This window comes from Limulus polyphemus, unplaced genomic scaffold (genome assembly GCF_000517525.1).
Source record: "Limulus polyphemus unplaced genomic scaffold, Limulus_polyphemus-2.1.2 Scaffold1772, whole genome shotgun sequence".
Taxonomy (NCBI): Eukaryota; Metazoa; Arthropoda; class Merostomata; order Xiphosura; family Limulidae; genus Limulus; species Limulus polyphemus.
The window spans coordinates 227,636-242,302 of NW_013667382.1; the positions used below are offsets into that span (position 1 = coordinate 227,636).

General features: G+C 30.1%; 1 protein-coding gene and 1 long non-coding RNA gene across 3 annotated transcripts; both read right to left on the bottom strand.

Annotated features, from left to right (window-relative positions):
* Positions 1-272: 272 nt before the first annotated feature.
* On the bottom strand, positions 273-9,092 carry LOC106464893 (nascent polypeptide-associated complex subunit alpha-like). 2 transcript variants are annotated; one of them, XM_022392697.1, is made up of 6 exons: positions 9,011-9,092; positions 6,175-6,289; positions 5,395-5,489; positions 1,909-2,133; positions 1,240-1,389; positions 273-285 (listed from the first exon to the last, which is right to left on the bottom strand). In XM_022392697.1, the coding sequence occupies exons 2-5, from the start codon at positions 6,239-6,241 to the stop codon at positions 1,243-1,245; spliced, it is 534 nt and encodes a 177-aa protein (XP_022248405.1). In that variant the 5' UTR covers positions 6,242-6,289; positions 9,011-9,092; the 3' UTR covers positions 273-285; positions 1,240-1,242. The 2 variants fall into 2 exon arrangements, with proteins under 2 accessions (XP_022248405.1, XP_013780519.1); XM_013925065.2 differs by lacking the exon at positions 9,011-9,092 and adding an exon at positions 8,985-9,003.
* A 2,361-nt stretch (positions 9,093-11,453) lies between these two features.
* LOC111087133 lies at positions 11,454-13,405 on the bottom strand. The gene is made up of 2 exons (XR_002611849.1): positions 13,264-13,405; positions 11,454-11,630 (listed from the first exon to the last, which is right to left on the bottom strand). It is a non-coding gene; the product is annotated as an uncharacterized LOC111087133 (long non-coding RNA).
* Between the last annotated feature and the right edge of the window lie 1,262 nt (positions 13,406-14,667).

Below are 14,667 nucleotides of genomic sequence, written 5' to 3' on the forward strand. Positions count from 1 at the left end.
CAGTATACACGTACACGATATTCAAGATGGATCACATTCACATACAGTATACATGTACACGATATAAAAGATGGATCACATTCACATACAGTATACATGTACACGATATAAAAGATGGATCACATACACTATACATGTACACGATATAAAAGATGGATCACATTCACATACAGTATACGTGTACATGATATTAAAGATGGATCACATACAGTATACATGTACACGATATAAAAGATGGATCACATCTGCATGTCTAGCCAAGTATCCCCAATTTACAACTCCTTCCTACACCACTGTAATACACACTCCACGACTCTATGAAGCCTGGTCTTATTCTTTTGAGTTATTGTACTGTATGAGTTCCATATGTTGCAATAATTTTTGTTTAATAAATTCTGACAATGCTGTACAGAGACACGAAATCAGCTTATCCTTATATACGTAGGTGGGTTTACAGGGAGGAGGGGCAATTGCACCCCCAAATTTTTTAAGGTGGGATATAGTATAAACACAACATTCTTAATAATTAAGTCAGTCTTTCTGGCCCTCCAACACACACACAGTTTGATACCAAATCCCACTTATGCTAATGTATAATTCTGGAAATAAGTGGAATGTTGTAACAGAACTCTTAAGGAAATTCAGAGAAAATAATTAGTTGATCTTAGAAACATAACAAGCAATAAGGCATCCATTTAAACTAACAATAATATTTTTTTTACCAGTATTATGGGCATACCCTCCTCACCCCATATTTTGCATAAAACTGAGCAAAAATTTCTTGAGTCCTTGCCCTAAAATCCTGGGAACTTTAAAAACCAAGAAAATAACATTCTTTGATAGATTGTTTAGGCAGATCATTCATAATGAAATTTGGATCAATGGATGGCAACTACCTATTGTAGAAACACGAGTATAGAGGATGAGGTTTTGTAAGTCTTCTGCCTTTCGTCTTCTTCAATGCTTTTACAAATATACTTCTAACAGTATCCTCTTAACTAGTTAGAATAATACCTTCCTCGGTAGATTCTTTAACCAAGCTAATTCAAGGCAATTTAATCATTACAATCATAGTTCTCTCTGGTGTAATGATTTCTAATCAGTATTTCTAGTTATACCAGATTATATTTATTGTGTTTATTTTAAACTACTTTAGTTCTGAATCCACAAAATTAGCTTATTCTTTTAATATTCACCTTGCTTCATTAACTAATAATACACTTAATTAATATATATAACATCTTATACCTCTTCATCATCTTCTTCAGATTCTTCCTCAATTGGTTGTGAAATGGCAGCTCTTGTTGGTTCACCTACAGCCAGTCCTGGTTCAGGAGCTTTGAATTTCTCTGCTGCTGCCATCTGTGCTTGCTGACTAAGATCTTCAATCTTAAGATTATCAAAACAAACAATTTGAAAAAAACATGAGCTTCATAATTAGCCACTTCAAAACCTACGTGAAAACTTCTCATACGTCATTAAATACAGCCCTTTTAAGTAATTCACTTGACCCAGTTGCCATAATATCCCATACATTTTTGAAAGGCAAGAACATAACAGTTATTAATTTGACATCTAATTACAATGTAGCAACAGATATTAATTCATATAATTTGGGTTTAAGAAACTATCAGAACAGACAATGTTAAAAAAGACAGAAGCTACTAAAAACTATCTAAACAGATAACAGACATTACAAATCACAGAAGCTACTATAAACTATCAGATAAGTTACTAGCTGTTACAAAACACAGAAGCTTCTAAAAAACTATCAGAACTATCTTTCTAGAGTTTGGAAATATTTGTGCAGGTTTAGCTATATTAAAGTATTCCAATGGCAAATAAAAACTAATTATTTTTAACAGGTCATCATAACAAATTTATTAACTTACACCATTCCTTCCTTACCTTAGCTTCACCAAAGACAATATAAGTATCAGAAGCTGGACTTTTGTATACACTGGGTTTGGTGATCACAAACAGAATGTTTCTTGATTTACGAACGGTGACTCTACTAACCCCGGACACCTCCTTCAGTCCCAGTTTGGACATCACCTTTCTGGCTTTTTTCTCACTTCGGCTCTGTTTAGCTTTGCTGACCATTTCCTCTGTAATACCTGCTGCTTCAGCCATCTAAACCATCAATCCATTATTTGAATTAACCACTCAGGAAGGACAGATTAATAAATTGTAAATCAAATAGGTGTAATAGAATATTTATTTTTAATTATGACCATTAAAACTTCTTTTACTATCTGTTTTATAAATAATCTCATATTTAAAAGATAATATACTAATAAACAAATATTAAAAAATTATGAGTGGTATGAACCACAAACAAGTATAAATCCTATTTGCTCTAACCATATCTATGTAAACCTTTTGTGAAGGCAGGTTTCTTCTAAATTTTCCTTGTCTCAGTAAAACACTTTTAGCCAGAATGCTCAGCTAATGCTATTTACATTTGTGAATGCTGTTGGAGTTAGAATCAAGTATATTTTGTTTCACTTACTGTGTCTAGATCCACCATTATTAAAATACATTTTTTGTCAGAGTTTCTCAAGTTTTAGCTGGTGTATTTTATTACACTAGGTTTGAATGATAATACTTTTTGAATCACGTGTATAACTGTATAAGCTGAATGCTCCTATCATAAAAGCATCATGTAAAATAGCAATTTCACACATGAATTTCCAAAATTCATGCTGGAGAATGGAATACAGCAAATAGTGCACTGACAGTTTCTCAAATCTTTCCTCTTACATGTGCGAGTAATAATAAACATTTTAATGAATTTTCCCCTCTTTACTATTGTTGGTAAAGCTGCAAAATGAGGTATTCCATCAAATATTTGTCCTTCTTCCATAAAATCTGGTTCTTTTTAATTTAACCTTCTTGATATGGATAGATCAAAGTGTGCATGTCACAACCTTTTCATAGTTGCATTCAAAAATTTAAATTACTTTAATATCAATAAACTTGGCAACAAAATGTAGTTTGTAATTCAAATTTTAATATCTTCATTTGAAAACAATTAAATAAATTCTGAATCTTCAGTTTTACATATTATGTGACACTTCTTTGCTCTTAGCTGAACATTTTAAAATTTCTTTCTAAGTTTCTGAGAACTTACACAGTTATATGTTAGGTATCCTTGAACTATTATTCTTGCGTTAATAAATTATATGCCATAAACTGAAATTTGCATGCCACGCCCCTCCTATAACATGCTATCTTTATAAAATGTGAATAATTCTCTGATGTATGACAAAGAAGACATCTGACAGAGAAGATATTAGCTTAATGCTTTCCTTATGAAGTTAGTTCATTCTCATGATCAATTTTGAGTTATTCTGCATCAATTTCATAGTTTGCTATTGCAGAGGGCTCTTCAACCCAGTAAGGAAACTATTTTAACATACGTGTAGCTTAGTTAAAAAGCCAGTTAAATTATAATAGTTTAGGACATTGTTTTTTTTTTAGTATGTGTCCTCAATTGCATATTGAAAATATCTAAAAATCATGTAAAGTACTAGCAATATAATTACAAAAACTTTCATTAAGACTTCAAGAGCAAAAAGGTACAAGCCCCACATGTAAGTACTAAATGCCATTTTTCATGTATATACTTTATTTAGTGTTATAAAAGTAACTCAAATGTAAAAATTTGGAACTTATTAGGTCAGATAAAAAAAATTAAATTAAAAGCACAAAAGTACAAGCACGTTTTGAGCAACAGCATGTTGTAACTTGGTCAAGAATGCTGATAACTTGATACGTGTTTAAATAAACCCCAAGTGGCAGTAAAGTAATAAATCTAAATGACCACGTGACTTGTATTGTATTAGCTTCAACTGTAAGAATAAATTATGAAAAACAACTCAATACAGAAACCCAAATGCCATCTCTTTCTTTCAACAAGCAGTTGCAGTCAATTAAAATTTTCAAACTTACTATTTCTACACTGTCTAAAGATCCACTAAATAGTGTATAGTTGTTCATAATAATATGTAGTTATTCCACAAAGAAAAAGGGGTAATTTAGAAATATTTCATATTTTTTTATGTGGTTACAAGGTCAGTCAATTGTTTATTTGTTGAATTTTGAGCAAAGTTACCCAAGGACTATATGCATTAGCAACAGACTAGAGGAAAGGCAGCTAGTCAACACCAGCTATTGCCAACAATTTGGTTACTCTTTACCAATAAATAGAGGGATTGACCACTACATTATACCGTGCTCATGGCAGAAAGGGTGAGAATGTTCATTGACGGTATTCAAATCCATGAACCACCTACTGTGAGTTGGGTACCTTAACCGCCAGGCTATGCCATGCCTAGGTCAGTCAAATAGGGCAAGATAAAATATAAAATCTTACTGAAAAACACTTTTGATATTCATTTAGGAGATTCTAGAGGTTATGTAAATGAAATTTGAAAACTGTACAATAGAAAAACTATTTTTAAACTTTTTTAAAATGAAAATCACCTTGCACTCAGTCTAATCTGGACTTTGACTCCATAAATTCACAAACAAATCCTTTGTCAAAATACTTAATTAAAAAAATTTGATGTTTTGTGTATAAGATATAATGTTTTCTAAAATATATCATGAAGATACATTTACTATATTAAAAGTTAGAGTATGTTTAGTTTCACAGTTACATGTTAATTAAAAGATCAGTCAAAAATTACTGAGCCCATATACAGAGAGTTAATTGTTAAAACCATGTGGCCTAAAACATAAACAGAAAAATAACACAGAGAGCCTTTATATTTCAAACATCTGTAGAAACTAGAATACTCTAATAAACATAAAAACTTTAAAAGCTTTTTTTTTATGTATTACCACTGTGGTTGATAATATTAGATGTGCAATTTTGTGTGGTTCTTACAAGATCTGATCACCGTAAAAAAAACACATGCACAAAGTAGTCAATGATAAACAAATATAATACAAGAATTTATAAATTTGCAATAAACTAGGAAGATGAATAGTGAATAAAAATAATGCGTATATAGACTTCAGATATTTCACTGTTTTACTGTACTTCTGTTTTTAAGGTACTATGTTTGGAATATGTTAATTATATAAATTCTGTGAGATTAACACAGTCCACTCTGTACATTAAAACTCAGTTCATCAGCAAAGTTTGTGTAAGCAAGTTACGAGATCATTAAATTTGCTCATCACTACAAATATTTTGGACTGGTAGTTGTATACACTCAGTCTAATTTCTAATGGTTTAAAAGTTTGTTAAAACCAACATATAGTTTTGGTTCATCTGTTAACTTTTTTATTATTATTCATTATATAAGCTTGAAATAATTTAGAACAAAGCTGAAACTACTGACTTCCATATAAAAACATATATTCATAAAATACCAAACTCACCTGTTCCTGACTGGTTGATTGAGTCCCAGAAGTTTCTGGTTCTTCCAATTCAGGGACAGAATCTTCACTGTCAGAATCTGTACCCGATTCATGAGCTGAAAATTAAAAAATTTAAGCACATATTCATATATCTAATTAAAAAAAAACTTCTAACTGACATATAAAAAACTTCTCAATTCCCTGACTAAATTTTGCCAAGAAAAAAAACAACTGCTTTCCTGTGAATTACATCATCAAATAGAACAAAATATATTTGTAACTAACTAAAAAAAATAACACATCAGAACAAACATAAAACACTCATTTTTGACAAGCCAAGCTTGTCATTCTAAAAATACAGAGTAAAACTGTTTTCAAGTCACTAAGTATATATACTTTTTGTAAATTATTATGCTATGTTGTTTTCTTTTCACTAATACTTAACATGTTAATTTCTATATAATTTATCTGGTTTAACTATCACTAATTGTAAACTGAAAAGACTACAAGGAAAGCAGCAGCCAACATTCACCACCAATTCTTGGGTTATTTACTAGAATGGTCAGATCTGACTGCCACTTTTATAATGTACCCATAATCCCCCCCCCCCAAATAATTTTGCAGTAACAGGACACGAACCACAAACCCTCAGATTCACAGTCCAGAATCCTAACTACTAGACCTTGCCCAACCCAAATAAATACGAATATTGAATAATTCCATTAATATATGACGCTTTCTTTCAGGTTTCCAAAATATTTATTTACTTATAATCTACTGATCCATTTCTTGTAAACTTACCACTATCATTTGTTTTCACCACTTTCTCCTGTGCAGTTTCAACGTCAACAACACTGAGCTCTGGCATGGTTTGTGTATAAATGTACAATGAAGATTACAAAATGTGGAGAAAATTCTGTGAAAAAAAATAAAAACAGCTATTTTGGAAGTACTTCAAAGAATGTATGATCAAGTAATTTAGCTGTACTTATACTGTTTTAGTCATGTTAATATCTTAAATAAATTACTTGTCCCAATGTCATGTGACTGCAACTATACAGATTATCAGTCTGAATCAAGTGTTTGTTTCAAGATTTCTAAGATCTTCGTTACAATGTTATGTAGCCTTATCCTAATGCTTATAAATCTGAGAAACTTAAATAACTTTACACATTCAGAGATTACTCCAACAGTCATTAACATAAGAGTAATAACCTTACAGCAATTTAAAACTGTACAGGACTAATGGAGGTTTCCATGAAGTTATCTTATTATTTGAAACTAAGTTTAGCACCGTTATATTCAGAAGTGGTTCATACACTTTCACTAGTTCACAAAACTTGGAAAACTCACTTCTAGATTAATTGCTTTTACTAATGATGAATAATAAACTTTTTATTTTAAAATGTATTATTGAAGAGTACTAGTGTATCCATGTACAAAACTTCAGAGGTTTTGATTAACTAGAAACGACGTGCACTGATTTCAAAACTGGGCAGAAGCCTGTTTCCTTAATGAAATAATTCTGGAAAAAAAGTCAAAAGAATAAACAAAGAAACTTGAAATTAATTATCCATAATACCATGTGTACAGTCTTATGATATCGGCAATCATATCATAAACTTGTAAAATACAGGGCAATTACACCCATCTTTATTATAAAACTAATCACAAGTGGCTAGCTTTGAAATCTGATAACATTATTAAAAAGCAAAATACTTCATTTTTCAATTTTGTTGACACAGTTCACCATTCAATATATCACTGAACTGTTTAAGAGTACACAAAGCCATGTGGTTGCTTCATACGGTGATTATGATTAAAAGACAAGTTTTACTCTTTTAATATATGCCATATGCAAGACAAACCACAATCTAAGTAAATGTGTAATTCTAATTTAGGCAAATATCAAAAAAGCAAGTAATAATGTCAATTAAACAATGAACACTTTCTGAACCTAAAAACTGAGTACTGAAATTGTATTTACATTTTTTTAATTTTTTGCTGATAATTCTTGCATTAACAAAAACAAATAACAAGGGAAAAATTAAGTATTCAAGTTAGAAATAACTAAAAAACTTTCAAAAGATGAATAACAACACAATGGAGTCTTTAATACTTTTTTTTTTCCAAAAGTGGTTAAACAGTGGAGAAGTTCTGATTTAGAGACAGCAATGTAATCGTTATTTTCTATAAAAATAGAACCCAAAACAAAAACCCCAAATTTGACACCTGTTGTTAGCAATATGTTGGAATGAGCTCTACTAGTAGGGCTGATGAGCATATCAATCAACCCTACTAACTATGTTGGAATATGTTGTTAAAAATAATTTTAATAATTAAATAATTTATTTATTTAAATAATTAAATAAACACTAAGGAGCACTTTTAGAAATGTTTTCCTACCTCATAACATATGTTTATGTTTTGAATAAAAACATCCAAGTATATGTTGTATATCTTGAATTTTAGAAAGAGATTGATGTCACACAAGATACATTTGCCAATCTTATAGGACTGGTGAAAAATAGATGCAAATAAAAATATCATTACCCGTAACAAAAAAAAGGGTGGGAAGGATGGTGGTAAGTACACTTTTCAACTGAGCCTGAATGCTTCTAGTGAAACTTCAGAAGAATTTAGGGATCTTTATTATATATGTGAACAATATGTACATATATTTATTAGATCAGACAGTTCTAAATTTACCATTGAATAAAATACAGGAAAAGTGACTAAATAAAAATATTTTAATTTAAAAGGACTTAAGAGTTTCAATATTGTTAAGTGTAAAATGATACAATATGTCTGGCTAAACTGATACTAAGAAAAGCTTAACAGTCACTATACATCAACTGTGATTTTCTTTGTATATTTCAAATGCTATGAAAGCTTAGTCTTCCACCAGACAGTCAACTCAAAATAACAGTTAAAACCTTCAGGACTTAAAAACTAGAGCACATATTTTGAGTTATTTGTAACGAGTGTAACAAAAGTTACACACACACTGAAATTACTAAAATTCATAAGAAAAAATACAGTATTCATATATTATTATTAATACAAATGCCAAGTTAAAGTCACTAACACTTAACATAATTGGATTTCAAGACCTCAATTAAGATAGAATACATATCCTAATAGTAATACATGCTCAGGTGAAGACAATGGAGAAGTCATTAAATCCACAATATCTTTTGACTAATTAAATCCTAGCATACTGTTCGTATTATTGATATTATATAGTCACTACTGGTACTAGGACTAATTCAATAACCAAGTCTAATCATTGACAGTAACACTAACAATACCAGATTATCAATATCAGTAACTGCTGTATTACTTTAATATTACTAGTAATAAAGTATAATACTTAGAAAGACTATGTACTAAAGTTTAAGTAACGAAGTTACGAACTATCAGTATTACTTGGAGTGTAAATTGTATTTTGTAAGACAAAACAGAAATGCGTTTTTCATTTTCAAAATTCATGCAAGAATCAATTTACACATATCGAACAAATATAAACAAAAAATAAAAGTCATGATATGTGTTAAAATCGTTAAACAAATTCACGTGTAATATTTAAATTAAAAAACAAGTATAATTACACAAATAAATCAAAAACAGTTCTCACACTACACAAAGCCTCTAGCCTTATCCCTCCACAGCACGAGGTTAATGTTAACATACCCAGTAGGTGGCAGCCATATCAATTTTATTTGTTATGTAATATTTCTATGTTTCCCAATAATAATAAAGTGGTAGTATCACATTTAATAAAAAGTTTGTTTAGATATCACGAAATATGGAGTATCGACGGCTTTGCTAGCCATTCACTACCAGCCAAAAATTCTTTTTAATTTATAGCTTTAAACTACTTTGTGTGTATAGATTCTTCTTGAAGGTAATATAATTATTTGCGTGAATGTTTTTGAGCGTTGAATTAATTCATGATATACTTCGAAGATTGTATATCCTCAAAATATATACTTTAATACCTTACGAAACTTAAAAGACACTCAGTGAGTGACATCCTCGTTACACATTTTTTGTGAATTTTGAAAAACTAACCTAGATTATTTACCAAATAAATCCCCGCTCTAAAAATAATGTAGGTCTATGAGTTAAGATCCTCTAACTCAAATGCCCATTGGTTTCCATCATGACTAAAGTAGTTGACCTTTAGTGTAACCTTGAACTTTAATGTACATACACCAAAGGTTAAACAATTGATCCTTGGGAGAGGTTAACTTTATATCAACGTTGATCAAAATCAGATGAAATATTTTCAAGTTATCTTTCAAACACAGAGAAACAGATGCTCAGACACACATATAGGATTCGGATTGAAAACAATATCCTCGTCCATTTTATAATTGCAAAAGTTAAGCTATAAGTATATATAATCAAAACTGTAATTGTATCATTTTATTTTATTTTTCGGAACATAAACAAACAATATTAATTAAATGATAACGCTTTTTCTACTAAGAAATTTTGTACCCTTGTATAGCCAATATTACAATAGTCTTTAAAATGATTTATTTATTCCAATTTACTAACGCCCCTACGTCGAACATGCGCGCTCTTTCAACTGTGGGAGTAGCCTAATGAGTGGTTAGATAAAGAAGAAAAGAAAAAAAGTAGACCAAGTAGTGGATGCTGCCGGCCGGTTGCCTTTTCTTTGGTCAAAGGTTCAATATTAGGGACAGTCTAAGATGGCTTTAGTAGCTTTGCCATAAACAAAACAAACAATTTACTAATATCTTAAATATATTTGTATGTTTATTAATATTTTCATATTTCACACAAGTCATTCTCTTTGCGATTAATTTGCTTGTGAAAGTTGCGCGTCAATGTTAATTTATTCACCATTGTTATTTTTTGTGATTTTCAGATATCATGAGCTATTTCAAAGCTTATATCTCTAATGCTAATTGTGAAAAATAAATTACACTAATTTTATACGTAGAAATAATAAAATGTTGTATTTTTATGCGCAAAGCTGCATAATGCGTGGATATTGTGAATTAAAGTAGGATGCAATTTTCGAAAAGTTAGTAGTTTTGAAATTGTTGTTCGGTTCCTTATTTGCGTTTTCGCTACTTTACTAAATACCTTGTTTTTATTAGAGCTTTACTCACACAATGGCTTTTTGTTTTTTACTTGAAAGTTTAACAGGCTTTATCGTAAACAGTCAGGATCGTGAGGCGACTAGTTGGGAGCCAGTTTTTCTGTAGAATAATTCACAATATTTAATAATAATATATATATTTCTTTGTTTGTTTATAGTTAAACACAAAGCTGCACAATGGGCTGTCTGTGTTCTGCCCACCATGGATATTGAAACCTGGTCTCTAGCGATATAAGTCCGCAAACATGCCGCTGTGCCAATGGGGGGGTCAATCCAGTAATTATTATTAGAAATGCACTTTTTAAACTACCACAGATATGGCGAGAATTATTTTCATATCTACTTTTCAAAAAAAAAAGTTATATATATGTATATAAAGGTGGAAGAATGAGGGAAGCAGAAATTTATCAATCTCTTTATATGTACGATTTATTAGGAATATTAAAGGCACTTTTGTATAAGATGATTCCAACTAGTAATAATTATCATACTTTCGCCTTTTATTTCAAACATTTTTATAATGTGTACGTGTATAGTGTATGTGATCCATCTTTTATATCGTGTACATGTATACTGTCATTTGAAATGTATTTAGGAGATTTTAGAGATTACACAAATGATATTTGATATTTTGGGGACAAATTATAGTTTTTGTTTTATCATAACATGAAAATCACTTCACACTCAACGAAATAGACTCGATATATTCACAAACAAATCTTTAGTAAAAATACTTCATTAAAAAATCTGATTTTTTTGTGTACAAGAGTTGTAATGTTTATTAAAAGTCTACCAATTTTGTGATGATATACATACTGCATTAAAAGTTATAGTATAAATACTTAATGTGTGCAAATGTGTATACAAACTTGTGTATTTTATACCAAGCCCATTGCGAAAGGGTTAAATTGAAAAAGAAAAGTGAAGACAACCATAATCAGTCTTACTTGACGTGTGTTAGACAGCACTGACTTTGAAACTCAAATTTTATTTTACAGTTTGCATCTTTCTGACAGAGAGAAGGCAAGAATGAACACACTGCAGATAATACAAGCAACAATGTATTTGGTAGATGGTACTGTCCACTTTTAACAATAATTTGAAACTACATAGTGAGCTCCTGAAAAATAAAATAAACAATTATTTAGAATAAAATGCCATATTTACTGTACGTAGATATTAATTCGTTATATACTAACAAGAAAAATGTAAAAAGTTTGAACAAGTACATCATGAATAAAGACCACAGTAAAATTGTATGAAATTTTTTCCTTAGTACAATACTTGTCTAAAATAATTAAAAAGTAAACTACTATCTCAAAGAAAAATTAAATATATTAACAAAATTGGTAGCATAAACTCTAATCACTTTCTTGCAACAAGAGATCCAATGACATCAGCCTTGTTACCTCTTGTATATTTTTAAACTTTCTTTTTCTCTGTTTGTAACTTAAAAAAAAGTGGAAGTGATTATGGTTTAAAACTGATTATGTTCTGCACTGCCAATAACTTTCCAATCATGGATTTTTATTATTTTGTGTCTTGTCTAAAGTGGATGTTGCAATGCCTAAATAAAAAACAGTGTAAATCAAATAATAACCTACATCTCCAGGATTTAACTTTATTACCTCAATATTTCACTATTACAGCTTCTATCGATTTCCTACCAATTTGCTAACCCAGTTGAATGATAAAAAAAACAAACTGTATTTTACAACTTGTAAGCATGCAACGTTGAATATAAAAACAGGTTTTTAAATGCTAAGTAAAGCTTTTTTTATATACTTATATTTTACTGTAGATAGAAATAGTAACTCTGAAAGTTAACATTTTATTAATCTTAACCCACTGACTGCAGATTCACCATGTATGGTATGGTCTGCCTCTGGCAGTTGAATGCAATTATGCTGTTTACAGCATACAGCTCACAAAAATTCTGCATGTGTTTAAAGCAGCCCCAGTTAAAGGGTTAATAAAAAGTGGATACTAGCTGCAATATGATGAAGAAAAAAGCTCATCATTATAACAATAAGATGGAACAATTTGCTATTTATTATTAATATTACATACTTAGGCATATTTAAGTTGAAAAGAATGGAATTTTTGTACGTGTAACATTCTTGGTAGTTATGGTTTGTTACTGGAAAAAATTTTAACTTTGCATTGCATTTTCTCTCTCATAGAGTTATTCAGTTATAAGGATTAAATTGGCAAGTTCTAAAATTTTAAGATTATTTTTATGCTTGCTTGTCACTAGGGATATTTGGTCACAAAAAATTTGCATTACCTAAATTAAACAAAAATTTTGTTTAAATTCTTAACAACCTATCTATGTATGTTAGATACCTATTTAGAGGTAATTCTGAGCCCCTTATAAAAGAAATTTCAAACCTTTTAATATATATATATATATATATTGGTAAATGGGTATGTACCAGTATGGCTATCACAGTTTTGTCTTCTTACAGAAACTTTATCACGATACAAATGCTTTACTTTCACCCAACAATAAAATGAACTTTTATCACAAGTCAGTGCCCATATTTTGACATATACCAAGTACTTATGTTTGATCATCCATAGACATTTTAACATTTCTGATAGTAATATACCCAGCATTGGAGATAATTAATGAAACAGTACAAAAAACAAATGACTTCAGTAAACTGGCTACAAATGACAGTTCCCCACCCCAGCCCCCAAAAAAATATTTCAGAGTAAACCTGCTATAAATTCAAAATAAATAGACTTACCATAATAGCATTGACAATATCATTGTTATTGTTCTTGAGAGCTCTAACAGCTTTAGTTCTGGAGACATTAGCTTGAGACATAACCAATTCAATATCTTTGCTTTCAACACCTGCCTCATCGACCTGTATAAATATCATTATTGGTTTAATAAAAGGAATTTACCTCTGCTAGAATACACATGAAAACAACAAAAACAAACTGGCAATATGTCATTGAAAAATCAAAAATAAGCAGATAGAACACATTAAAATATAGAAAAATATCTCCTCTCTTATTACAATATAACATCAAGCTTTAAAATCTGTTACATTTTATCTATGAACTGGAAGTACATTTGAGGAACACCATCACAATGTTTTTATTTTTTGAATGTATCACTGATTTGTCCACTGCATTCAACTCCCATGCATCAAAAGTAATATTCATTACAAATATAGGCTCACTGTGTGAGTTAAAGACATCTCATAACATCATACATATAATACAGAGACATTGGAACCAGGTAGCACCCCTACTTTCACATATTTGACTTATATAGCAACTGTAAATTATATTAATTTTCTAGGGGAGTATGCCCCCAGGTCCCCCTAGAATAAGTTGTCTTTGGCAGCATGTTAGCTGTTTATAGCAGCTCCTTATTCTTTCAATCTCTCATTGTAAAATTTGTTTTCAGTAAAACTTTATATTTTATCTGTTATTTTCTCTACCCTAACTATATGCAATTGGTCAACTTGACCAACCTCATTACCACCAGAAAAAAAATCAAAATAAATCTAAATTACCAATTTTTTTCTTTCTAGAATGACTTCAAATTGTAATGTGAAACTACATTCGTTTATCTTTAGTAGCTTTGAACTGGTAACAGTATATATCTATTTATACTTAAATTTTATTGTTATATTGCCCTTTGAACAACTAAATACTACTGTTCATGCCATTATAAGGTGTAAATCACTTGGGGAACATGGAGCTCACATAACGCTATCGAATTACATTTCCCATGAGCTACTCCAAGTCCGAGTTGCTTGCATGCATGCCTCATGACACATTTTTATTATATTATTATTTATTTTACCTAATCTAACCTTAACTAACCTTTAATTTTACATTTTAGTTACTTTTTTAATAAAAAATAAACATGGAAAATAAGAAATAAATTACTTACCCAAGTTCTTTTTTTTTTGCCATCGACAACACTTAACCATACGTTTTTTATACTAATGGTAGTAATGCATTAAATAACTTTATTTAATTAAATAATGCACCAAAGAACATAGAGTAATAACATGCAAAAAATCGACAATATCCTCTTAACTATCACAATTGTTCTGGCTTTCCAACTATGCGACAGAACCATTACAAAAATTCATCCAAGCTAGTTGTTATCTTTCCCATGAGAACAA

Excerpts from the sequence above, each read along its gene's own strand:
- LOC106464893 (XM_022392697.1), bottom strand. The coding sequence starts at position 6,241 with ATGCCAGAGCTCAGTGTTGTTGACGTTGAAACTGCACAGGAGAAAGTG. Across the intron at positions 5,490-6,174 it reads GGTGAAAACAAATGATAGTG|CTCATGAATCGGGTACAGAT; the intron begins GTAAGTTTACAA and ends TTTAATTTTCAG. Across the intron at positions 1,390-1,908 it reads TTGTCTTTGGTGAAGCTAAG|ATTGAAGATCTTAGTCAGCA; the intron begins GTAAGGAAGGAA and ends GATAATCTTAAG.